At 38.4% G+C, this 25079-nt stretch overlaps 1 protein-coding gene across 1 annotated transcript in view; it reads right to left on the bottom strand.

Moving 5' to 3' along the window:
• LOC145780747 (thioredoxin-like protein 1) overlaps positions 1-25079 on the bottom strand; it is a 93927-nt gene that overhangs the window by 14891 nt on the left and 53957 nt on the right. The window contains exons 3-5 of the mRNA XM_082592374.1: positions 15249-15428; positions 9825-9944; positions 6478-6641 (exon numbers count right to left, since the gene is read on the bottom strand). Coding sequence (XP_082448500.1) covers positions 6478-6641; positions 9825-9944; positions 15249-15428 — 464 coding nt within the window. The remainder of the gene's footprint in view (positions 1-6477; positions 6642-9824; positions 9945-15248; positions 15429-25079) is intronic.

Raw genomic sequence — 25079 nt, 5'->3', positions numbered from 1 at the left:
TAGTTCATTGTTTTTGTAATCCATTACTTTCAATTTCTAAACTTTGAGCTGTCGCTGTAAACTCCGAAACATCTTAAACTTAACCAACTTTTTATATATTATATTTATACATTTTCTACTGATTATGTCACGCCCTTTAAGTCGCACAGGTTCAAAGACTTTTCAAGATAACCTGGCCGGTGTTGATTTTACCTCCCCGTCTGCTGAGTCCACTAGTTTAGGCTGGCCGACGAGGAAGCAGGTTCCTGTGAGTGGGCACTCAGTCCCACTCAACCCAGATGGTGAAGCCTCACCGGTAGAGTCTATTGCTTTCACAAACTCGTTGCTTCGTCGTGGCGACGAGTGTCCGATCCGTGATCCCACACCACACAGTGGCTTACCTGTCGCATGCCACGAGTCAGCTCCACTATATCTGAGGTCGAATAGACTGCAGTCCGTCTGCCCTATTTGCCTCACCCTCCCCAATCTATTCCCCCTTCTCTGTCCTTTCTCCACTTGCAGGAGGGCATCTCGACCTTACCGAGATGTGCAGGCGTATCAGGACCATATGCGAGCATTCCATGGTTCGCGCGCCGAGTTCCTGATCACCTGTAGCAGGTGCTGCCGTGTTCTCCCTCGAGCTTACAAGCTGGATGGGGCCTTAGAGCACTGGCGATCCTGCCCCAAGGGCCTTCAATTGCCAACCTGCCTTCCCTGGCCGAGCAATGACCCGACGCCGTCGGAGAGCCAAACCAGGCCCCCTATGATGACCAAGCCTGGGCCTTCCTACGTCTCTGTTGTTAGGCATGGAAGGCGCCGGCCCTCGACTGCAGGCGCATCGGTCGAGGGGTCATCCCTTCCTCTGTCATCCGCTCTCAAGTCTTCTGGCACCGAGGCCTGGATAGCACTTCCACTTTGCCCCCCCACCTGACATTATACCAGAACTTTTTCGTACTGTTCTATCCCATTCAGGCAAGACTTCGCTCAGCCCAGCTGATGCTGACAGCTTGCCTGATCTAGATGTGCTGTTTCTTCCTCGCCTGTCTTCGGCCGGACCTGGGTCGGAAAGTGGGGACTCTTCCGACTCGTGGAACAGCAAATCTCTTTCCTCTTCCTCCACTTCCTCGCCTGATAGCCCAAACACGGACGGTTACAGCCCTACTGTCAGTGCGAATCCTTTTCTATATGCACCTCTATATTTTCTATATGCACCTTTTCTATATGACCTCCACCGGAGCCGTGGCAGTGGACTCGCTCGGTTTATCCAAGCCGGCTTCGCGCCCATCTTCCCTGCCTCGGACGGCTACCACCGGAGCTGAAGCTGGGGACTCAATCAGCTCTTCCAAGCCGCCCATGCAGACCTCTTCTTCCAAGTCTCTCCAACACTACCCATCTCACTCCTCCTTGTCTTTTAATCCTGTTTCCATCTGTCCTATACAATCTTGTACCTCGACGCTGTCTGCCGAAGCCCGACCCTTTACCCCACCTACCCAAACCACCCACAATGAATTCCATTCAACTATCTCTTCCCAAACCTTGACTCGACCCCGAAGCGACACCATGGCATGCAACCAAGCCACGCATGACCCCGGACTCCCACAGACTACCCCAGGGATGTCCATCACACCCAACACTCAACGATCCATCCAAGACCCTGTTGAACCGGTCAGGGAAAGTAAGACGAAGAGCTCCAGGCGGGCTCTTTGCAGTTTAGTGAACCTTACTTTAGCGGGTGGCATAAATTTCGACCAGTTCTGCATTGAATTGGAAGAGTGGACCGCTGGCACTTCGCCGCCCAAGAGGACACGTCCTCGCAAACCACGCTTCAATCGTGGCGCCCGGGCTCGCGCGGCTCGCCGTCGTTCGAACGGGGGTTCTCCTCGGTCGGACGGCGGGGGTTCGCGCAGGAACGGAGCCAATATCGTAGGGAAGTGGAGTTGCGAGCCGCCTTCTCGCGGGACGCGAAGGGAACGGTCTGTCGGATTGTTGAAGGAAAAAACTGCGACCTTCACTGCAAAATTCCCCCTCAAGAAATTGAGGAGAGATTTCGACGTGACATGACCGCTCCTAAAGCTGGGAGTTGCTCGCGGATGCCTGAGTGGATGATGATGGATGCCTGAGCATGGATGCCTGAGCATTTGCTTATAAAGCCCGCCTAAACCTACTTCCCTTGAAATCAAAACCAAGCCATGGCCACCCATATAAACCTGCCATATGTCGCACGTGTGGGAAAGCGGAAGAGACTCTCCCTCATATATTGAACCACTGCCCTACCGTGATGCCTGTTGTCACGGAACGACACAATTCAGTATTGTGGGAGATCGTGAAGCATGTACCTGCCGAATGGCAACCCTTGCTTACCATAGATAGTACGGTTCCACAACACGTGGAAGCGGGCGGTGCTGATCTGCGCCCTGACATTGTCCTGCAACGCCCTGACGGTGTCACGGTTGTATGTGACGTCACTTGCCCGTTCGATTACGGCGCGGATTCCCTTCGAAAAGCCGCCGACAGGAAACACGACAAGTACGGCGAGTTATGTGTAAACATATTGGAAGACAGGAAGCGCCCTTGCAGGGACGTCCTGTCACTTCCGTTCGTCGTAGGCTCCCTCGGGAGCTATGCTCCGTTGAGCTCTCGGGCTTTGGCGGCCTTGGGTGTTCCTGCTCGTGGGGTAGCAGAGGTGGCTAGAAAAGTGGCCTCCATCTCAATCGAAGGTTCCCTCCGTGTTTGGAAAGCTTGGAACGCCGGGCTCACTCGTGGAGGGGCTACGTCATAGAAAAGACGATTCCAGCAATCAGAAGCTCAATTCCCCAACAACAGAAGCTCTGCAGTAAGCATCCGACCGCGCAAGACAGCAAACCTCAAAACCCGCTAGTAATTGTGTGACATCATAGTATGTAAATCCATTGTTTCATTATCAATTTACCTGTAAACAATTGTTGTTTCATCAGCATGCTGCAGCTCAATGAAGAATACAATCATCATCAATAAAATAAAATAGCAATATATGAATTAAGTATATATTGCATATCGTGAATGGACTCATATCATCTATCAATGACGTAATATCATTAACAACACTGGATCTGTATTTTCATATTTCAATATTTTAGATTATCACACACTACCTTCTCCCGATATGCTGCTCTTTCCCGCTCGGATCAACCTGGTAACTCATCGATAAACATGATTTCCTGATCAACTCGACGCAACCTCCAAAGTTTCATCCCACTATTCTATATTTTTTCTGGTAACGTAGCCTAGTCATATCTATGCTTCGATCGCTAGTCCCCCCGACCCATCTGGGCGAACCTGCCTCAACGTCTGGCCAGTGCACATCCGTGCTCGTTGGTTCAACGTCAACACTTTTTCGGTAGGTAAAGCATACAATATATTCCCACTTACCATCTTTTTTTTTTACACCAATTAATTGAGCCTTTGCTCCAGATTTTATATAATTTTCGTCTCCCACGAGTATTCAAATCGTCCTTGTAGCTAAGCTTCTCTTCCTCGTGGGAGACCCCAAAGTTTATCCGCTCTGCCTACGGGCAGACCGGGTATAGGAGTTAAACGTACCTGTGTTACGGTCACGTTATAGATACGTGGGCGCTGCCTGGCTTTATAAAACTTTTGTCGCCCGGCCCGTCGTGAGCTGACCTTTTTGCGTTTGCAGAAAGCAAAGCCCGTCTCCCTGGCCCGTTCCGCCATTCTAACTTTTGCGGACGAGTTGCACAAAATTCTCGATCCACACTTTCCTTCCACAGGTACCTAGACTCTCCAGCCTGGTCCTCGTGACCTAAGCTGGTGGACTTCCCTTCCGGGTGCATCGCCACCCCATAATCACGCCGCTCCCCGCCTCCACGGGGCGTGGCAGGCCGGTTCTTTAAAGTCTCTGACCTGGCTATGTTTATTGTGTTCTTCTCGCCGTGTCAATTATTTTGTACTCGTGCGTCGTTGATCAAAATAAAACAGTTCATCATCTGCACTGACGAGACCGGAAGGTCGAAACGGTGTGCACTGTCTGCAGTTACAAAAGATATTATATACATTATGGGAGACTTCAACGCTAAGATTGGAAGTACATTAGAACCATGAATTACTGGCGGGTTTGGTTTGAGTCACCAAAACGAATCAGGAGAAAGATTATTTCAATTTTGCCAAGAACACCAACTTTCAATAACCAACACTACAGTTACCGCAAAATGACTTCGGACCTTTATAAATTTTCAAGCAAAACTATCATTTTGTATACAATGAAACCTTTTAATAAAAACACCTTTCTTAATATTTTTTCATTATTAGAATCTTCTACACATTTTTCACACCTTTGCATTATTAGCCATAATGGTTATTGTTAGCCGTATGATCTGATGTGAAATGCACAATACAAACCTGGCGTAAATTTTGCTGTGCGCAAAAAGGTCCGAAGTCATTTTGCGGTAGCTGTACGTTTAAACAGCCTAAAACAAGATTGTACACCTGGACTTCACCAAACGGACACTACAGAAATCAAATTGATTATATTTTATGCTAACAAAAATGGTCAAGCTCCACTCTGACGACAAAGACATATACAGGGGAAAGACAAGACTGTGGAACAGATCACCAGTTGCTAGTAACCAAACTAAAAGTACGATTTGACAACGCCGTTACAAAACAAGAAACATGATATATGACACAGAACAGATTGGACCAAATTATATAGCCGAAGTTGAAAGCAGTTTGAAATTTCTAAACACGTCTACCGAGAAGGCAACCGCTTAGACAAAGATTTTCGAATTCTTCTTTTCTGATGATGTAACTGAGAAATTTGAGTTGCCTTTGAGTTATGTTGTTCAATAGATCCTTATCTTGATGTACCTGGTTTAAAACTTCTGCATTTGTGATGTGATCAGTATATGAAATCCTGAGCATCCTTCTGTAAAATCACATTTCAGCTGCTTCAATGTTACGCCTAGTTTCTGTGTTGAAGATCCATGTTTCACAACCATACTGGAGAACAGACCACACCAACACTTTGAGAAGTCGCACCATCAGAGGAATAGAAAGTTTGCGATCCGATAGAATAAGTCGTAGTCTATTAAATGCGTCTTTGGCTAGGCCTATCTTCGTATCTCTTTTTTACATCGTGCGTCCGCTGTTAAGAGGGAACCAAGATAGTTAAAAGAAGACACTGTAACCGCAAGTGACAGTTGTCCAATAATCAAAGAAAGACGGTTTTATAAACTTTCACAAAAAGGATGAAACACCAATTCATTGCTTTTTTAGATTGAACACTGTTCATCTACGATGGTGTACGTTTTTTCGGTGATTTCCACAAGCGATTTTCATGGTGCCTGGTTTCTTTTTCCCTGTTATTGGAGCCTATTTTTCGCTGATATGTTTGCAAGTCACTATTGTTGCATGTATTGCGATATATCAAACATTTCCTTGTTTATTGAAACTGTTAATTGGAAGATATCTTTAGTGAAGCAAAGTGACAACACCATATTCTTGCTTCAAGGCGATGAATATTCTGATGAAACTGCTCGCCTCGCTATACGTGCGCAAACAAGTGGTCTCGTTTATTAGGCATTGTTAAAGAAGTCAAAAGTGTTGTTAAAGGAGCTTGGCCTGGCAGTAGCGTTGTTCAACTAATTTTATTGCTGCGGTATTCTAAGATAAATATTAACAACATGTAACGCTGAATTATGGGAACGAAATGAGTTTTTTACTAGCATAAGAGTCAATCTACCTAAAATTTTATTAGTGCGGCCCGCCACAGCTCTCCTTAGTGCCAAAGTGTCCGCATGCAAAAAAGGTTGGTGACCCCTGCTCTATATTCATTCATAGATGCACATTTGACTTGTTTCATAATGATAAGTAGGTGATTGCCATCACTATCTGTTCTAACAATAGTAGCAACCATCACTAATTTACATATCGTACTGTACATTAGGCCTACTTCTGGACATGACCTAGGCTACAACGGATCTTGTCATTAAACTTTTTGCAGTGCCTAAAAAGTAACTTTATGATACAACACATCCAGTAACATGATTAAATGGCTGTAGTTTTTAAAAAAATTTCCAAGTAAATACTTCCATGGAATATACGATGTTGCATGGAATATGCGCACAAGTCAAAATGACTACTTTTCAGTGTTTTACAACAAACCAAGACCAGAAAAACTGTTTGCGGCTGTCTTGCGTTATTATTAATATGTGGTTTGGTATAGTAGTAAATAATAGTTAAACTTTAAATGCCGTAAACAAAAAGTAACGTCAATGCAATACAAGGTAATTTTAAGTAAAAAGTAATTTTCAGGGCAGGGGCAAATTTTTGGACAGAAATTTTAATTTTTTTTTCTAGAGGTCTTAGAATGTTCTTTTGTATCCTAAAATCAGGGCTAAAATGAGATTAAAATTAACTTCCTCCCCCTAATTAAAGCAATACATTGCAGCGTAGTCACTGGTCAGTGGTCAAATGACATTAAAACAACTAAATAAAACTCACCGAACTTCTTGTAAAGGAGAATTGTCTCGAGCAGAATCAAACCCCAAGGAACTCGGCTGATTTATAAATAATTTAAAAGTTTTGGGAGCATGGCCATTTGCTGGACCGAGACAAGAAATAGAATGAATCTTCACCACTTGATTAAATGATAAAGAAATCAAGAGCTAAAAAAATATTAACAACATTTCTTATTCCACCACTAATCCTAACAAAAATTAGACAGCAACTACACTAAATTGATATATGATACAGGGTGTTCGACGTTTTCTTCGTAAACAGTTCTTCGTAAAGCAATTCTTCGTAAGCAATTTTTCGTAAAACAATTCTTCGTAAAGTTAATTCTTTGTAAAACAATTCTTCCCAAAGCATTTATTCGTGCATGCAATGGAGATTTGATGTATACGAAGAAATGCTTTACGAAAAATTCTTTTATGGATTTCATTTCACCAACAACTGTTTACGAACAATTGTTTTACAAAGAATTGCTTACGAAGAATTGCTTTACGAAGAATTGTTTATGAAGAATTTGCCTATAACCATGATACAGTATATAAATTCATAGCAAACTTTTGCACCATTTTCATCCAGAATTTTGCATAAAATCGGATTAGCAACAGTAAGATAATTTAACATTAGCTAGGTAAAGCAAAGTTTTTGTTTTTTGGAAACCTTTGCAAAAATTGAAATATCAATTTAAGTATACAAAATGTTTCCTGGCAGCCGATTGCCATACCCAAATGATTTTAACACATCAAATTTTAATGTTGTTAAAACTACATCGCCAAGAAACAGTTGAAATTGGCCAAATCTAACTCATCAGTAAGGCAATGTTTTATTGACCTAAAAATGTTCTAATGCTCCATGTTCTAATGTTGTTATAAGACTTGTTACTACATGCAACAAACAGTGTAGGTAGTAGGTACCAGCCTTAATTTTTAATCATAGATCGATTTTGCTATTACAGGCTCTTGACATGATCATATTGAGGATGCTGTGATAGCAAAATCGATCTATGATTAAAAAATCAGGCTGGTACACTGTTTGTTGCATTCAGTAACAAGTCTTATATGATAGTAATGATACGAAACAGTCAACTGCTTCAAGTGGACAGTTTGGTGGGTTGGTTCACTAAAACAGAAAAGTTTTATTAGTCAATGTTCTAATGTTGTTCATAATTTAGTACCGTAGTTTGCAGAACAAGACATTTATCGACTAGAGCTGGGGAACAGTACACCTGAATTGGAATTGCATATGCCTACCGCCCTACACAGATTAAACATCACATTTTTTCATGTGGAGGATGTAAAAACAACATTTCGATTAAGCAATTTAAACTCATGTTCAGAGGCAGGCTTGAGCAGGCTACCAAACTAAGATCTTTGAAGCCTTGCACATAAAAACGCAATAATGCATCTTTAAACAGACAATTGTGAGTTTGTGGCTTGCCTTTGCGTATTTTAAAATCAGTTTTGGGCAATTCTAAAAGTGACTAACGGAATCTGGAGTCATGAAGATGGTTGGGCTCCAATGCCCTTCAACTGAGAGACAGAAGTCAAAAAGCTTTGTTAACATTGTCAGCAAAAACAAATAAGTGGTGAGATTTTTTTATGTCGATCATTTCTTTAGCATTTAGATATCATCAAGATTCTCTGAGCCAAAGTGATGACAACTATCCGTAACAATTTTATAGCATCTTCTATTTGAATAAAATACTGAAGAAGTCGTCTTTATGGCCTAGAAAGCTTTATCAATAAATTATACAAGCTTTTGAACTTGGCTAATTTTATACATTTAAATGATTCAATCGTTCTGTTGCATCCTAAATCAATGATTCTTCAATAACTTTTCATCTTAAAATGAGAATAATAAGTTCATCGAGAGACTATAAGATCGAGGAACCGGAACAAAGGTTGAGAACACATCAGTGTCTATTTTTCTTTTACAATAAATTTTCTTTGCCTAACCCAATCAGATACTTGTCACTAAATTGTCACACCAATTTCCTCGACAAAACTTTTTTTTGGTGTGATTTTGCAAATAACTCCAGCCTGTTTGGTCATGGTACTTTTGGCTTAACTATGATAAACAAGAAGCGATCTATTTATTTTTAACTTGACTTAAAGGTCCATCACGCCACAGTCCACACATGTAGCTGCTTTACATCACTGTCTTGTTGGGATCAAAAGAAGGAAAGACAGAAATTTTAGTGTATCATATATTTAACACTAATCATTTGACACAACCATAGTGCTTTTGCACACTCTCCCTTTCCAACATGCTCAAATTGCACTATCATTGTAAGAAATTTTATGACTACCGTATTTTACGGACCATAAAGCGCACCCGATTATAAGGCACACTGTCAATAAATTGCTTCTGATTAGTTTTTTGTTCATACATCAGGCGCACCGGGCTATAGAACGCAACATATTTTAAGGAGTATGGGTTACCGTATAAAGCTCATTAAACTCAGGGCCTGTGAATATCACAGTTTACTTGTTGCGTAATAAATGTAAGCAAGTCACAATAGTACAATAAGGCCTAGTGAATATCACAGTTGCTAGTTGCTTTTACCGTAGTTTATTGTGTAAGACGGTGGTTTATTTATATAATAATAGTATCGATACTGGTTTTGAGTGTAGGCAATAAAGCACTACTTGATCCATACATTTGGCGCACCGGCTTATAAGAAGCACAATCAATTTATGAGGAAAAAAAGGATTTAAATTGCGCCTTATGGTCCATAGAATACGGTAATTGAGAACATGGTTTTTGCTAAAATATAGTAGTTGCATGGTCAATTTTTCCAAAAAACTGAAAGATGTCTCTAAAGTACTTTAGGAATCTTTATTTAACCTGGAGTATGACGCTGATAAAGTTTAAGGTTTTTCCAAGAAAATACTTTTGCAAAAAAAATGTGACTAATAAGACATTGCCTCCCCCCCTCCTCCCAGGTCTGCCTTGAACTTTCAAAAATAAACCATAAAACTGTCCTAACTGATTTAACACTGTGAATCTTTGAAAGAACCGTAGCCTAGCTTTGGTAACTAACTTAATCAGGTTACAAATATAATGTTAATCTATGCCCATTTCGGATTACTTGAAAATTTACTTAGTTAAAAAAAAAAATTTTGATCCTTCAATGAGGCACCAAAAACATTATTTTGGAGACTAAAGCGTATTAAAGCTTGTTTTCATGAAAGTGCAAGGTATCGAGTATTAATTAAAACCGTTTATTGCTCCCAATAATGGTGAAATATCCTGTTCAGGCTTTCAATGAATAGTAATTCAATGCAATCTGAAATGGATATACTACAATTTGTCTATATTCTTATACAAACACAAACCTCAGGGTCGCAGTCCGACTCAAGAAATAGATCACTATTTTCTTCAAACACCCACTTCAGTGGATGATCTTCACTTTCATTGAGGCAGTTTTTCTCAACTATGTACTGCTCGAGATCAACCTGCATAGTAACAAAAGTATCTAGCAGGTTCAACGCAAAAATATTAATTATACCATTTACATCTCCATCACAAAAACAGTTCTTCTATGCATTCTACATAATAATAATAATAGACATAAATTTGCAAAAATAATTAGTCATCATGTTTAGTGAAATATAAAAGTAAAAACATCTAAACCTGCCAATTTCTTTGAGAGTTTTGGCAGATTTTGTGACACTTGTTAGTTTTTTCCCTGTTTTCAGTACTTTTGTTGGCTGTGATTTGATGTTATTTGACTTTTTGTGCGTGTGATATTCGGATATAACTGAACCCTCGGTAATTTTAAAACTCTACGCCTAATCGGCAATCGCCTATGCATGTTGTCAAAGGTCTCAGAGTCTTGATCTTACACCAAATACAAGTGGGTTCCCGTTCCAACTGCATAAACTGGGGAGCAAGTCTTTTAGATGCAGACAGTTAGGCGACGGTCAAATAGACGCGCACACTGTGGCGTCAGGATATTTAGGTGCAGAGCACTGTGGAGTCTGTTCATTTAGGTGCTATTCCTAGTAAAGTCTGCAGATTGTACCAGCTTGGCAGGTAGGGCAATTCCTTTCACACAAAATGTTATATTGAACAGAAAAATACGTTGTTTTGTTAATGCGCGTGCATTCATTTGTTGTTTGTCATGGACTCAGTGAGTGAAGCTGCTTTATCCGGCAATGCTTTTCACACCAAATGTTATATTGAACAGAAAAATATGTCATGGCTTCAGTCAGTGAAGCTGCTTAAACCGGCAATGCTTTTCACACAAAATTTTATATTGAACAGAAAAATATATTGTTTTGTCAATGTGCGTGCATTTATTTGTTATTAGTCATGGCTTCAGTAAGTGAAGCTGTTTTATCCAGCAATGCTTTTTCACACAAAATGTTATATTGAACAGAAAAATACGTCATGGCTTCAGTGAGTGAAGCTGCTTAAACCGGCAATGCCAATGCGTCCGCCCAGATAGCTCAATTGGTTAGCCTGTGACTTCTGGAATGAAGAAGCTTCAACATCCAGCGGCGCTGGTTTGACTCTTGGGGTGTGCGCTTGAGCAACGCACGTTAAGGACTGCTCTCCATTCAGCGGCATATAATGGATGGAATAGTTCCCTAGCAACAAGACTTCAACAATCGGAAACTTCATTCTGTCAAGCTCGGTGATCGGATCTGCGTCAGTGATTCAAAGCCTCGATTATGCGAAACTGCCAGGATTAAGCTGTGCAAGAAGCTTTCCCAGTCCGAGGATAAAGATTCAATCAATCAGTCAATGCTTTTCACACAAAATGTTATATTGAACAGAAAAATATATTGTTTAATAAATCAAATGTAGTTATTACTATCTGAAGCCTTTACAAATTGTTTCACCTAACGGATCATCAGAAGGTCTGTAAAAACATGTAAACAGTAAAGAATCGATAATTCTGAAAAGATATTAAATATTACAACTGTAATTTAATCTGCCAAAAAAAATCTCTAAACCTGTACTTCCTGAGGAGATATTAAATATTACAACTGTAATTTAATCTGCAAAAAAAACCTCTAAACCTGAATTCCTGAAAAGATATTAAAGATATTAAATATTATAACCGTAATCCAATCTGTAGAAAAAACTCCAGAATTACTAAGGACAGCCTCCATCCGCTACGATAAAGTTTCAATTAATTTGTCCCAATGGAAACCAAGCAACATGATGGCAACATCTATGACATCACAAAGAAGCAAAATGCTTGTTATGATCGGCGCATCCTGTAGTAATCTGAACAGAATGAACAAAAATTGTTTTTAAACCTGTAAAAATTAAATGAGATTTACAACCTGTAAAAATGAAATGAAATTCAATTTTTTCAAAATTATAACCTGTAAAAATCCCAAGGAATTGTGATGATGTAACCTGTAGTGTCCTGAACAAATGAAATAAAATCTGTTTATAAACCTGTAAAAATTAAATGAGATTTATAGCCTGTAAAAATCAAATGAAATTTTAAAAACCTGTGAAAATCAAAAGGAATTTATTTTATTTTGAAGTACTTGAGTTTAAATTTGTTTCTATGACGACATTTGCCGACCAGTTCCGAACGCTTGTTCAAAAGGTGGCCACTATCAGCCTTCAGAATGGCCAGCTTTTCAGCCAAACATAGGCCACAATTGTTACGACCACCACCACTATAAGGCCGAGCACAGCTGTGGATGGACCAAGTTATTTGAGGATCAACACCCTTGTCCTTAAGGTCCCAAACTGCCTTAGATAGTTCGGTACTGTTTCGTTTAGACCTATCCATGAAGGTACATTTATGGTTGGAAAAACGTTTTTTATAAGTAGTTTCGCAACAACCAATGTAATTAAGAACCTTCGGGCTGTTATCAATGGTAGCTTTGTAAACAATGGCCTTCCGCAAGCATTGCCCATTCAAAGGACATTCTGGCCTCACCCTACAATTGCAACCAGGCTGCGATGGTATATTATCAGCCTGCAATATTGCTTTATTGTGGGAAGATATGACGCTTGCAACATTCGGAGTACAACTGTAGCTCAGCTTAATAGTATTACGGTTGAATATTTTGTGCAATCTATGATGGGGTGGAAAGTGTATGGAAACAAGTTTGAAAAATTCCTTACCAATATTGCTATCAACCTGCAAGCTGAAAGGAGGGTTAAACCATAAAATTTTCCGGCTCCTTTTCCTAGATGTTCGTAAGTTATTAGCAGGGTTGTAGCAAACTCTCTCCGCAAAACCACTTTTCAAAAGGGCATCGTTATAAACAGATGCGGTCTTATCAAATTCATTTTGGCCAAATGATGTGGCGGACAATCGCTTTGAAATCATAGTCGGGATTTGTCTCTTAATGTTGGGTGGGTGATTGGACTGGGCATAGATGTAAATTAGATCATTATTGGGTTTTCTATAAGGCCAGAATTTACCAGATAGCAAATTCAAAGTGACATCAAGAAAATCAGTTTCAACCCTGCTAATAACTTACGAACATCTAGGAAAAGGAGCCGGAAAATTTTATGGTTTAACCCTCCTTTCAGCTTGCAGGTTGATAGCAATATTGGTAAGGAATTTTTCAAACTTGTTTCCATACACTTTCCACCCCATCATAGATTGCACAAAATATTCAACCGTAATACTATTAAGCTGAGCTACAGTTGTACTCCGAATGTTGCAAGCGTCATATCCTCCCACAATAAAGCAATATTGCAGGCTGATAATATACCATCGCAGCCTGGTTGCAATTGTAGGGTGAGGCCAGAATGTCCTTTGAATGGGCAATGCTTGCAGAAGGCCATTGTTTACAAAGCTACTATTGATAACAGCCCGAAGGTTCTTAATTACATTGGTTGTTGCGAAACTACTTTTAAAAAACGTTTTTCCAACCATAAATGTACCTTCATGGATAGGTCTAAACGAAACAGTACCGAACTATCTAAGGCAGTTTGGGACCTTAAGGACAAGGGTGTTGATCCTCAAATAACTTGGTCCATCCACAGCTGTGCTCGGCCTTATAGTGGTGATGGTCGTAACAATTGTGGCCTATGTTTGGCTGAAAAGCTGGCCATTCTGAAGGCTGATAGTGGCCACCTTTTGAACAAGCGTTCGGAACTGGTCGGCAAATGTCGTCATAGAAACAAATTTAAACTCAAGTACTTCAAAATAAAATAAATTCCTTTTGATTTTCACAGGTTTTTAAAATTTCATTTGATTTTTACAGGCTATAAATCTCATTTAATTTTTACAGGTTTATAAACAGATTTTATTTCATTTGTTCAGGACACTACAGGTTACATCATCACAATTCCTTGGGATTTTTACAGGTTATAATTTTGAAAAAATTGAATTTCATTTCATTTTTACAGGTTGTAAATCTCATTTAATTTTTACAGGTTTAAAAACAATTTTTGTTCATTCTGTTCAGATTACTACAGGATGCGCCGATCATAACAAGCATTTTGCTTCTTTGTGATGTCATAGATGTTGCCATCATGTTGCTTGGTTTCCATTGGGACAAATTGATTGATGTTAATATGATGATATTTGCCGACCAGTTCCGATCTGCAGATTGGATTACGGTTATAATATTTAATATCTTTAATATCTTTTCAGGAATTCAGGTTTAGAGGTTTTTTTTGCAGATTAAATTACAGTTGTAATATTTAATATCTCCTCAGGAAGTACAGGTTTAGAGATTTTTTTTGGCAGATTAAATTACAGTTGTAATATTTAATATCTTTTCAGAATTATCGATTCTTTACTGTTTACATGTTTTTACAGACCTTCTGATGATCTGTTAGGTGAAACAATTTGTAAAGGCTTCAGATAGTAATAACTACATTTGATTTAATTCGCTCTGCTTTGCCTTTTTGCTTGGCATTGAGCACTTTTTGTAGTATTAATAGTTTTCATTGTTTTTATTGTTTAATAAATGCGCGTGTTCGGCATTTATTGTTGTTAGTCTAGGTTTGCGTCGGCGAAAGATTTATCGGGTGTCAGAAAAGCGACATTTTCCCGTCGTGAAACTTATCTTCTCGTTCTAAAGGCGTTCGATCTGTTCTCTGTGAAATTTTGCCTCTGAGTGTGTATTTTTCAATTCCCCGCTTATTTCATAATATACCGGTAGTGCCTTTTTTATGAGTAATAGCCTATCGTGAGAGTGGCATTTGTGGGGAAGCGTGACCTAGATTCCGTGAGAGCGGAATTTTGGTTTTGAATTTTCACAGTTGAAGTGCATTTTCAAATTTTAGTTCTCCTAAGTTTCTACAAAATGTTCTCATAAATTAAAATTTGTTATTTAACAACATGGTATACAACTATACATGTTATAGGGAGTAAACTGATAATGGACCAAGTTCAAGCTACCTTAACATTGGTAAGATAAAGAGCCTATTGCATGACATCCTAAATCCAACCAGAAAATTTGGGCAGGAGTTTAGAACTTAGCACTTTGCTTCAACAAGATTAAGTAGCCTACTGTAATTTCAAAAGCATGATTGTTATTCATAAATAAAGAAGCATAGTTTTTAGTACGAGTGAGTGCAAAATACATCATAAAAATCATTATCATGCATAAACCATGACATTGCTATGATGTACGATTGTAATTAAATAGATTGTAAATTAAATAGGTACATATATATTGTTAAAGTAACAAATTAAACAAAAAGAAATGAGTTTTTTTAATTTATTGTTCCTTAAAGTATTATTGTTGCTTTTTGCAATGTTCAAATTCTTAAAATTATACAATTAAAACAGGACTTTATCAAAAAAAATATACACATACCATTCCAGGTACTAAAGCAGATTCTTTAGTTGGAGAATTGCCTGAAACCGATTGTGATAATTCTTCTAATTTGTTTTCAAGAAGAGCACTATCGGCACCTCGTACTCTAGCTTTTACAACGCTTTGATGCTCAAAAACAAATGTAGGCATGGCAGTCACTTGGTAGTTCCGTGAAGTGGCCTATAACCAAATCGTGTTAGTTAAAAAGTTAGATAACAATAATCAGGTCAGTTATAAGAGTAACATACCGTACGGTGTAAAGTGTAAACATTTTACTGGCAAAAAATAGTGAACAATTTTGATTATGACGTTGCTAACGACAAAAATGTTATTTTAAATGATATTGAAAAGATTAAGTAAACAGTGTGAAATATCGAATTGACATGCATTGTGAAATTATAACATATATAATCAAAAAAGCGTGGGTAATAATGTGCAGAAGGTAAAAAAAAGTCATAAGCCTACTATTTGTAGTTTTTTAATTCAAATTTGTTCCTGTGCCTGCACTTGAATGAATTTCTCTTTTTTGTTATGCACAAAAAGGGATGTGCAGTGGCAATGACAATTTTTTCTGTGAGACATAAATTACATCTTCTTCATCCACACCATTGTTATGGCTTTGAGCTGGCAACAATTTTCCAGTTGATTGTAAATCTTTAGTGTTGGTTGATGTTTAACTTGACCTGTTATCAGACGTGACCAAATGGCCATGCCCTTCACTAGTTTTGAAATTTTATATAGAAGAAATTTTCCTGAAACGCTGATATTTCTTGACTTTTACTTTTTATCATTTGAGCATCGTTTAAACCTAATTTGGTTATTTTTGGAATATTATGTGGTTCACAATAAGCATTTTGTCACAGGTTGTTCAGAAATTTTGTCTAAATTCCTATATTTTGGCAATCGGCCTCAAAATGACTCATTGCTTCTGCTATTGTATACACAGTGGCCGCAGTCAACCGCGAGTCAAGTCATCAATCACACATTAAAACTAAGAACGAAACACAATGCGACTCATAGTACAATTTATCATTTTATCTCAATCCAGGCAGTTTTTGTTGCGTCATTACACGATCTCGGCAAGTGAAGTTTTGCGAAGATTCGATGTGTACAAAGCATGAAAAGCAAACTTTGGGCAACTAGGAATGATCCGTTACTTTAGTTTAGTATTTACACTTTGCTACTTCTGAAAAGAAAAACAGGGCTAATCTCAACCAAATCATCAACCACAGCCATCCACGAAGCGTTGTACCATATGTGCAGACGACTTCAGAGGAACTAGTTATTCCAAAAAATAAATAATCTCAGCAAAGTTTCTCATCGTTGCCTTAAATGCAACATGCCTTTTTGCACATGTTGAAACTATGAAGCCATTCATGACATGTAGGATTGTAGGCCCCAGTTGAGAAGGAGCGATCTTACTGGCGTCAGCACTACCTGACTGCTTACGACAGAACAGCAAGCATTGTGTTTTGCTAAATGCTTGTAAACTAAATTTTTCATAACTCCACTATCATTCGATGTGTGTTGATCCACAATTGTGGTACATTTCATTTTGAATCTTGAAAAGTAAAATTAACTTTTCTTACATTGCTTCATTGTCTTGACATTGCCAGACTTAAGTTAAACAACTCAGACAGAAAAACCCGTCACTTTTACATTGATTCAACGTCTGAAAAATGACGGGTTTTTCTGTCTGGGAAATTTAGCAAAATGCAGCAGCTCAGGCAGAAAAGTTGGCTTTTATATCGTTTCAACGTTTAGCTACATTGAAAAGTATCAAAAAAAAGTTGTTTTTTTTTCTGATTTTAAATCATTTTGGCAGGTTGAAATGAAAGCTGCACTCTATGAAATGAAACGCCTGACAAAACAGCTGACTAGAAATCGTGTTACCTATACTTCTAACCCAGCCAGTAAATCAACCACTTTCAACAATGATTCGACGTCTGCAGACGTTAAATAAATGTAAAAAAGGACCAATTTTGCTGGCTGGGAAAGAATGTGATAAACTAGAGTTATTTCAACCAGAAAATCAATCTGCCAACGTTGAATCAATGTAAAAAAATGATTTCCTGGCTGGGATCGCACAACTATTTTATGCTTTCATTCATCTTGATTTGTCATGAGAGATACTACAATGCTAAGCAGCCATGACCACCTGCGGAGAAGCAATTCATCACAATAACCTTAAAACCGCTTGATGTAGTATGAATATGAAAAATACTGCATTTATTGTAGGAAAAAATAATTTGTTTCAAAGTATTTTTTTGAATGTTCACAAATCATCAAAATTAAAATTCGAACGTAGAAAATCGGGCATGAAATGACTAAATGCTTGCAAAATTCGCGTTTTTAAAGCTTTTTTGCAACATGTTTTCAGAATACACAAACTAAGCATTTATTTCGAAAACAAATAATTATATTACAATATAAAATAAAAGCATTTGACTATGTGCATGCCAATTTTCTCATATGTGCGATATTTAGCGGCTGAGTTATAAGCGATTAGTCAGGGCGTGGCAAAGGGGCCATGTCTCGTGCTTTTTGTGTGTCTTTAAAACGAATACCAGATAGGGTTAAATGTCCAGATTAGGACAACAATCCTAATTGAGTTGGCACATTGAATAAGGCACACGCTTTCCAATCATGCAATCCTGGTTCGAGTCCTGGTTTAAGCTGGTTGTCAATATACGCCGCTCACCTCTACCCAGGGTGTAATAAGTTGGGTGGGCGTAGCTGTTGAAAAAAAGGCAGCCGAGAGAAAGCACACAAGTCTCACTGATGGATTGTTGAAATTGCGTGTCAGTTACCAATAAAAGAAAAAAAATTCAACACTCTTGTGTGCTTTTATCATAGGTAAATGACATTTGAGTAGCCATTAGTTTTCACAGGTCCCCATCAAGAACAATCGTGTCTTCTGCAAATAAACAGCTTGTTTTTGATATTTGGATAGTATATCCAGACAAAAAAGGATGTTTTGCATTTCTTCGCATGGTTGACTGGACACGATGACATCACAATGGGCCACCAAAACGGTGGGGGTAAATTTTACTTTTTTCATTCGACAAGGGGTAAACGAGACAAAAATAGTTAAGAACCCCTGTGCTACGGCAATAATAATGCCGTCGCAAAACGAGCACTTAATTAGGACAAAAATTGTTCAAAATTTCTTCCTGTGTTACCGTAGTTACTCGCAGCGGGAGTTTAATCAGGAAAAACATCGCAACAAGACCTCACCTTGGACTATTCACGCAGTCTTCTAAATTAGCATATTTTTACTTCGTCAAAAACGTTGCCGGGGCCAAAAGTTGAAATTGCCTCGGCAATTGCTGTGAACGTTTATTACGACAAAATTGTACCAAAACATGTAAAACAAGAAGCGAAAAATATACTAGAGTAGTCTATCACGACCGCACTGTTTGATTTGTTGAGATGTAATAATACCAAAAGTGGCGATAAAGCGAGCAACGCGATACGCACGCTGTTACATTAATTAACGTTAAATAACTCAGGGCAAAAAGTAAGTTAATGTTGGGTTGATTCAATGTTCGAGTCAGCACAAATCGATTTAATTTTCCCAACAGATTATATTGCGTACCCAGACAGCAAAAACCATCATTTCTACATTGATTCAACGTCTACAGACATGAAATCAATGCAAAAATACCGAATTTTGCTGCTTGGTTAACAACAATGCCCAAGAAGAAATTTACGTTTGTTTTACATTAATTCGACAAATAGCGACATTGAATTATCATAAAATAATGTTAATTGCTCAACCAGGTAGGCCAACGGGTAACAAATTAATAGCTCCCTGCGAGAAGATTGCCTCGATTTACGTTTACACTAACATAATTTCGGCACAATTGCGATACTGCGAGCAACACAAAGTCTGATAAAGAACTAGTCTTGTTGGATAAAGAACTAGTCAGAATCGAAATCATCAAATGCTGTATCGGAGGATGAGGTTGTCGCGTCGTCACTGGAATACTTGAAGATGTTTTTACAGTTTAGTTTTTACAATTTTTGTCAATGTAAACAAAAATGTCATTTTTTTGAAAAGTGCTTTAGCTTTGTAAGCGATGGTCATAGAGAACCAAAACTGGTATCAAAAGAAGCAGAAGAAGCATGTTCCTATTTGTCTGAAGAGAACATTTTGCCATAAAATGTCTAAAAATGAAGTTATTTTCAAAAAACTCTATTTTGGGCATTATTACAGTTACCAGTGCAGTTGGCAAAATGGGCAAGGGTTCCACAAGCATGCAAAAGTGAAAAGGATGATAACACCTTGACCAGTCACAGTAATTAGGTAACCACCATCAAATTTGACAATTCCTTTAAGTTTGGAACAAGACTTTTTAATATCTCCCTCCAGCGTTCAAGCAACAATACATTGAAAATTACATAAGTGGAAAAACTGGAATTGTGAAGTTTTATGAAATTCTACTAACTTTTTACAAGTTGCCAAAGAGAGTTAAATACAATATTCTTGTTTGAGATTTCTCATGAATAAAGTTGCAATCGATTGTATTGAAATAAGAAACATAATAAGACAAGTTAAATTTAAGTTGCATCGTTGCTGCACAGCTGAAAATGGAAACCAGAAAAAGATCAGTAAAGCTAACAAAGGTTTTCCACAGCGGACACATGTTTCGGAGTACATTTCCAAATAGAACACTGCCTACTAAACGAGAAGTAATTGAATGCATGTTAAATGAAGAAAAATTTTTGTCTATGAATGGTGCAAGAGTTGTTGCTACAGAGCTCGTCAATAAATGGGTGTGGAGTAACATTTATCCAATACATGAATTGACGGTTGGAAAGAAGATCTTTGACATGATGAAAGAATTTAAAGCAGTCGATGGTTATCCAAAATCTAAACGTTCAAAACTTTCATATACCACAAAAAAGGATAATATCAAAAACATACAATCCATTGACGCAAACAGATCTTCGATTTCAAAGAAGTATCAAAACAAAATCAAATGCCAGTGAATACCTAAAAGAAAATCCTGATGAATCAAGGCTTCATATTGTTGGAGGTTCTTCTGGTGACATAGCAAATTCTAAAATGCAACAAGAACAAAACTTCTTATCAGATTATGATAGTAGTTCTCAATCATCAACTGATTCTGCAACTTAGTGCATCACAGCCAATCTCACAAAATAGGCTGGAATGGCCCAACTTGGCAAACACAGCAGAAAGGTTTCTAATGTCTGACAGAGTAGCAGCCTCTATGGCAAATGCAGTTTTGACTGATGTTGGAATGATAAATGTTAGTAATAAAACACATGTAATTGATAAAAACAAGCTTAGACGAGAACGACATAAATATCGAGAACAAATTCAACAAGACCAAACAAAATTTTTCAAATTAATTTATGGTGTTTATGTTGATGACCGGAAAGATGCTACCTTTACTTACAACAATACAACTGGAAAATGGAAAATCATACCAGTCAACCTGCCTGGAAGAACATCATGTGATAGTCGGAGAACCTGGGGAATACTATCTAACTCATTTTGCTTCTGAAGATGGAAGAGTAAGAACGATTGCCAAAGGCATCTACAATAGCATCAAGGATACCGATCTTGAAGAAAACTTGGTAATCATAGGTACTGATGGTGCAGCTAATATGACTGGTGTTAAGTTGGGGTGCACAAGGATGCTTGAAGTAGAACTCCAAAGGCCTTTACAATGGGTAGGCTAGTTCATCTACTACACACAAATGAACTTCCACTACGTCATTTTTTTGTTTATCTTGATGGAAACTCAAGAAGCCCAGATTCTTTTTTGGGCTGCTTTTATGGGCAGCTTTTTTGGGCAGCCAGTTTTTACACTGGAATCCAACTCACCACGGATCTGGCCAATGATATCATCAGAGAGGGTGCACTGCAGTACCGGAAGATTGGGAGGAGAGAATCATCATCAACTGTTATAAAGGCAAAGGAGATGCCCTACAAAGAGGTAACTAAAGAGTTAGAAGCTATTAGACCAGGTGATGAAGGTGATTGAAAGGGTTGCTGACAACATCATCAGAGACGCAGTCTCCATTGACGAGATGCAGATCGGCTTCATGCCACAACGACTGACGAGACACCACCGATGCCACCTTCATCGTCCGACAACTACAGGAGAAGTTTCTCGGTGCAAACAAAAAACTCTACTTTGCTTTTATCGATCTGGAGAAAGCTTTCGTCCGGGTCCAAAGGGAGGTTCTCTGGTGGTCTATGAGAAAGCTTGGAGTAAATGAGTGGATTGTCAGACTCGTTCAGAGTATGTACAAGCGAACTAAATGCAAAGTATGTGTAGGAGACAGTCACAGTGACGACTTCGAAGTCAAAGTCGGTTTGCATCAGGGGTCTGTTCTCAGCCCTGTACTATTCATTATGGTACTTGAGGCACTATCTGTGACTTCCGTACGGGTTGTCCTTGGGAACTCCTCTATGCTGACGACCTGATCATCATCTCTGAATGCCTAGGCCCTAGACATTAGGGTGGATCAAAAAATCCAAAATTTTTATTTTTCTAAGCTAGTATGTCAAAAAGGTTCAATATACCCATAATAACATACATGCAAATTTTTTTGGGGTTTTGACAATTTTTTGACCCCCGCAAGGTTTTAATTTCCCTAATATCGGGTTGGAGACACTCTCCCACAAAAATGGTCAAAAGCATAAATACTGTGTGACTCACTTATGCGCTTTATAATGTCATAATAAGCGACTTGTGTTTAAACAAATAGGCTACAATTGACCATTTTATCACCATTGCTAAAATACTTGGTTGGGTATCTCAACAATTAGCTGATGCAGTATTTGATTCTTCAAAAGAATACTAGATATAAAAGAAGCTTTATAGTACAATTATTGGAATTTGCTTGCACTGCAGGTTCCACAAAGTTTAATGAAAGTTTCTTACAGATTAAAAGGCAGTTCACTTAGACTAGTACGGGTAACCCTACTGGGTGATGGCCTAGTTATATTATTACTTGGTGCTTCCCTTCACCAATCTTCACCATTCAGCGTATACCAGTTTGACTGCACTGGTGAATGTAGCATTGATCTGGCGATGCGAAACCCAGGATGCTTGAATCACTCAGACACTCACGAAGGCTGACTACAGCTAATTAATAGAACCCTTAGATTATATGTCAGCCATAACAATCCGTATGAGAAACTGCAAGCATTGGTTATGTTCATTATCCGTGTTTATGCTCCAATGTGGTTCACAATAAAATCACACTCACTTTGCAAAGATGGAGCTAGACACATTCACCAAATGATAACCACATCACGATATCTTAGTTCAAAGCACAAGAAAATTATCAACCCAGTTATAGGATGCACCGCAACTCATACTTTGCTCATCCAGAATTAATTTTGGCTATGATAACTTACCATCGACCACATATTCGAGAACTAGGCCTGCGTGGAGTGATGAAAGCTAGAGCTGCAAACCCAGTGGAAAAATACAAATATTTAACGTTTCCGCAAAGCTTAATTTTGATACAGTGAAATACTTCGAATTGATTAACTGGACAGATCTTGCTATCACGGAGCCTCATATAATTAAAACCATGACAGATGCTGAGCTCCGCAATTCATCATGATAGATATGACTTCCAATGTATTTTTCCCCAAATTTCCATGTGACACGCAGGCTGTTGAAAGGCTCTTGAAGCTGGTTACATACGCATCTAAAGCGGTATGTGGATCGAAATATCGAGACGGCTTCATTCGTGCCCGGATTGCTTCTCGTCAGTTAATGCCAACATTTGAGTCTAAACGTGACTTTACTCACTTCAATTTGTAACTGTTTGTTATATTGCTTGCAGTCTTTGTATGCATGAGCGCATAAATTAATAGGAAGTGACTTTGCTAATGGGCCAACTGTCAACCCAGTCATATAAAGTTTAAGCTAGTGAGTCAAAAGAATCTTGTGAATGAAAGCTTGTGAATGCAAAAGAATCCATTTTTGATCAGCCGAAAGAAGTTGCATCAACTTAAAGACTCAGGACGCTACCCTTGTGCTGTGTGTGGGCACAAACTCCATCCAATGCAACACTTGCCTCCTCTGGGTTCACCTTTAAAAAGAATTGTTCAATTTTTTCATTTGCAACCAATAGGCTATTTCATTTGAAATCATAGTCATGGCTAAACTGTAAGTGCTGATAGACTGCTAACTAACGTTTGCATCTTTAAATCAAGCATTGATCAACAATTTGCTGTCTCAAAAGAATCCAGGTGAGCATTATATAAAATTTTATCAAAAGATTTAAAGTGCAACTGCACGATGACTTTGACCGCACTTTATCTGAAAGTTCATGTTTCAATCTATAAATACCAACCTCGCCCTTACTTTTTAAAGCTATATTTATCTCAATAAAAATTATCAAAACTATGGTTTTCCAAGCGCTTGTATTTTTGGCCACGTTCCTGCAATGGCGGATTGCATTGCGCAACACGCGGATTATGACGTCAGTTGGAGTCAGACAGAAGCGACAATCGCTTTTGCGAGTCCTTTAGTTGTGCTTGTTCTAGAGCAGTGGTCGGCAACCTTTTTTAACAAAAGAGTGATTCTGTTACATATTTTGGCAAAAATGACCAACTGAGAGCCACAAAACGTAATATAAGTGTTTCAAGTAGGCTATTAAGCATGCAGATAATGCTAACATAAGTTGCATTAAATGCAAAGTTTATGTTTATGTCCAATTGTCCATGCTGAGTAACATCTCTGTTTTCACCTAAAACTTTTCTATTTTTTATTTGTGCATGGCTACTGATAAAAAAGGGTATGCTGTTCACTAGGTTGGGCTGTTTTTGACTTTTTTTTTGAAATTCAAAAACGGCTAGTCATAAAAAGTGGCACATGCATGAAAAAAATACGTGTGCAAAATTTTGTCAGTTTGGGGGTGCATCTTCTGCCCCCGCAGGGGGGTCAAACTTTCAATTTTTTGAAAAAAAGGGTAAATTTCACTTTCCGTTTTAACATAATTTTTTTTATAATTTTTCTACTGGCTAGTTATAAATTGTAAGTGGGATGTACCCAGAACTTTCCTATGTAAAGGCATGTTCGAAGCTTAAGGTTTACTGCCCCTGCATCGACGACCAAAATGCTGAATTTTCACCAATTTGAAATGCTATTTTGTCATTGCTCAATAAACAAAATTATCGCTAAAGGGCTAGATGATGTTAACGCTGTACGCTCATTTATGTTCTGTCCACTAACTTTGCAGGATGATACGAACTGACAAACTATAAGACGTAGTCTTGCTTAAACTAAAAGCAATAGTAGCCTACGTTTGATCAGTTGCAGCTATAAAACGCAACCTATAATTTACTTCAGAATAAAAGCAATATGATCTGCAGGTTCCGTAAATGGAATGTACTGTACAGTTCCTTGTGAATTGTTACCATGATTTTGTTTACACAAATTTGTCATTTACAAACATTTACAAATGTTTTCAGGATGGGCATAAAAAGCATTCCTCTATATTACTTTGTTGAGGATATTGGGAGGTTAATCGAAAGCTTCTGAGCAGAGTGTAGAATTTTAAAGAAATGCTTTTGGCCATTAGTAAAATTGCTTTCCTTTATAATGGCAACCCATACACCAATACAGCTGACGCGTTAGATGCAACATTTAAACGTAGAATTCAATTGGCAGTGTTCAACCATCTTGAGTGGTTCATCATACCTGGACTCCTATATGCGAAATTAATTGATATATCTCCAATTTTCACTGCTCTGTGCATGTGTAGAAAATAGTTTTGGTCAGTGCTGAGGTCATTTTCATCAATTTCAATCTCTGGTGCAGGAACTGCTTT

Source organism: Aplidium turbinatum, chromosome 12 (assembly GCF_918807975.1).
Source record: "Aplidium turbinatum chromosome 12, kaAplTurb1.1, whole genome shotgun sequence".
NCBI classification, from domain to species: domain Eukaryota; kingdom Metazoa; phylum Chordata; class Ascidiacea; order Aplousobranchia; family Polyclinidae; genus Aplidium; species Aplidium turbinatum.
Note: the sequence above shows the minus strand (reverse complement) of the source record. Positions and strands in the feature narration are given on the sequence as shown.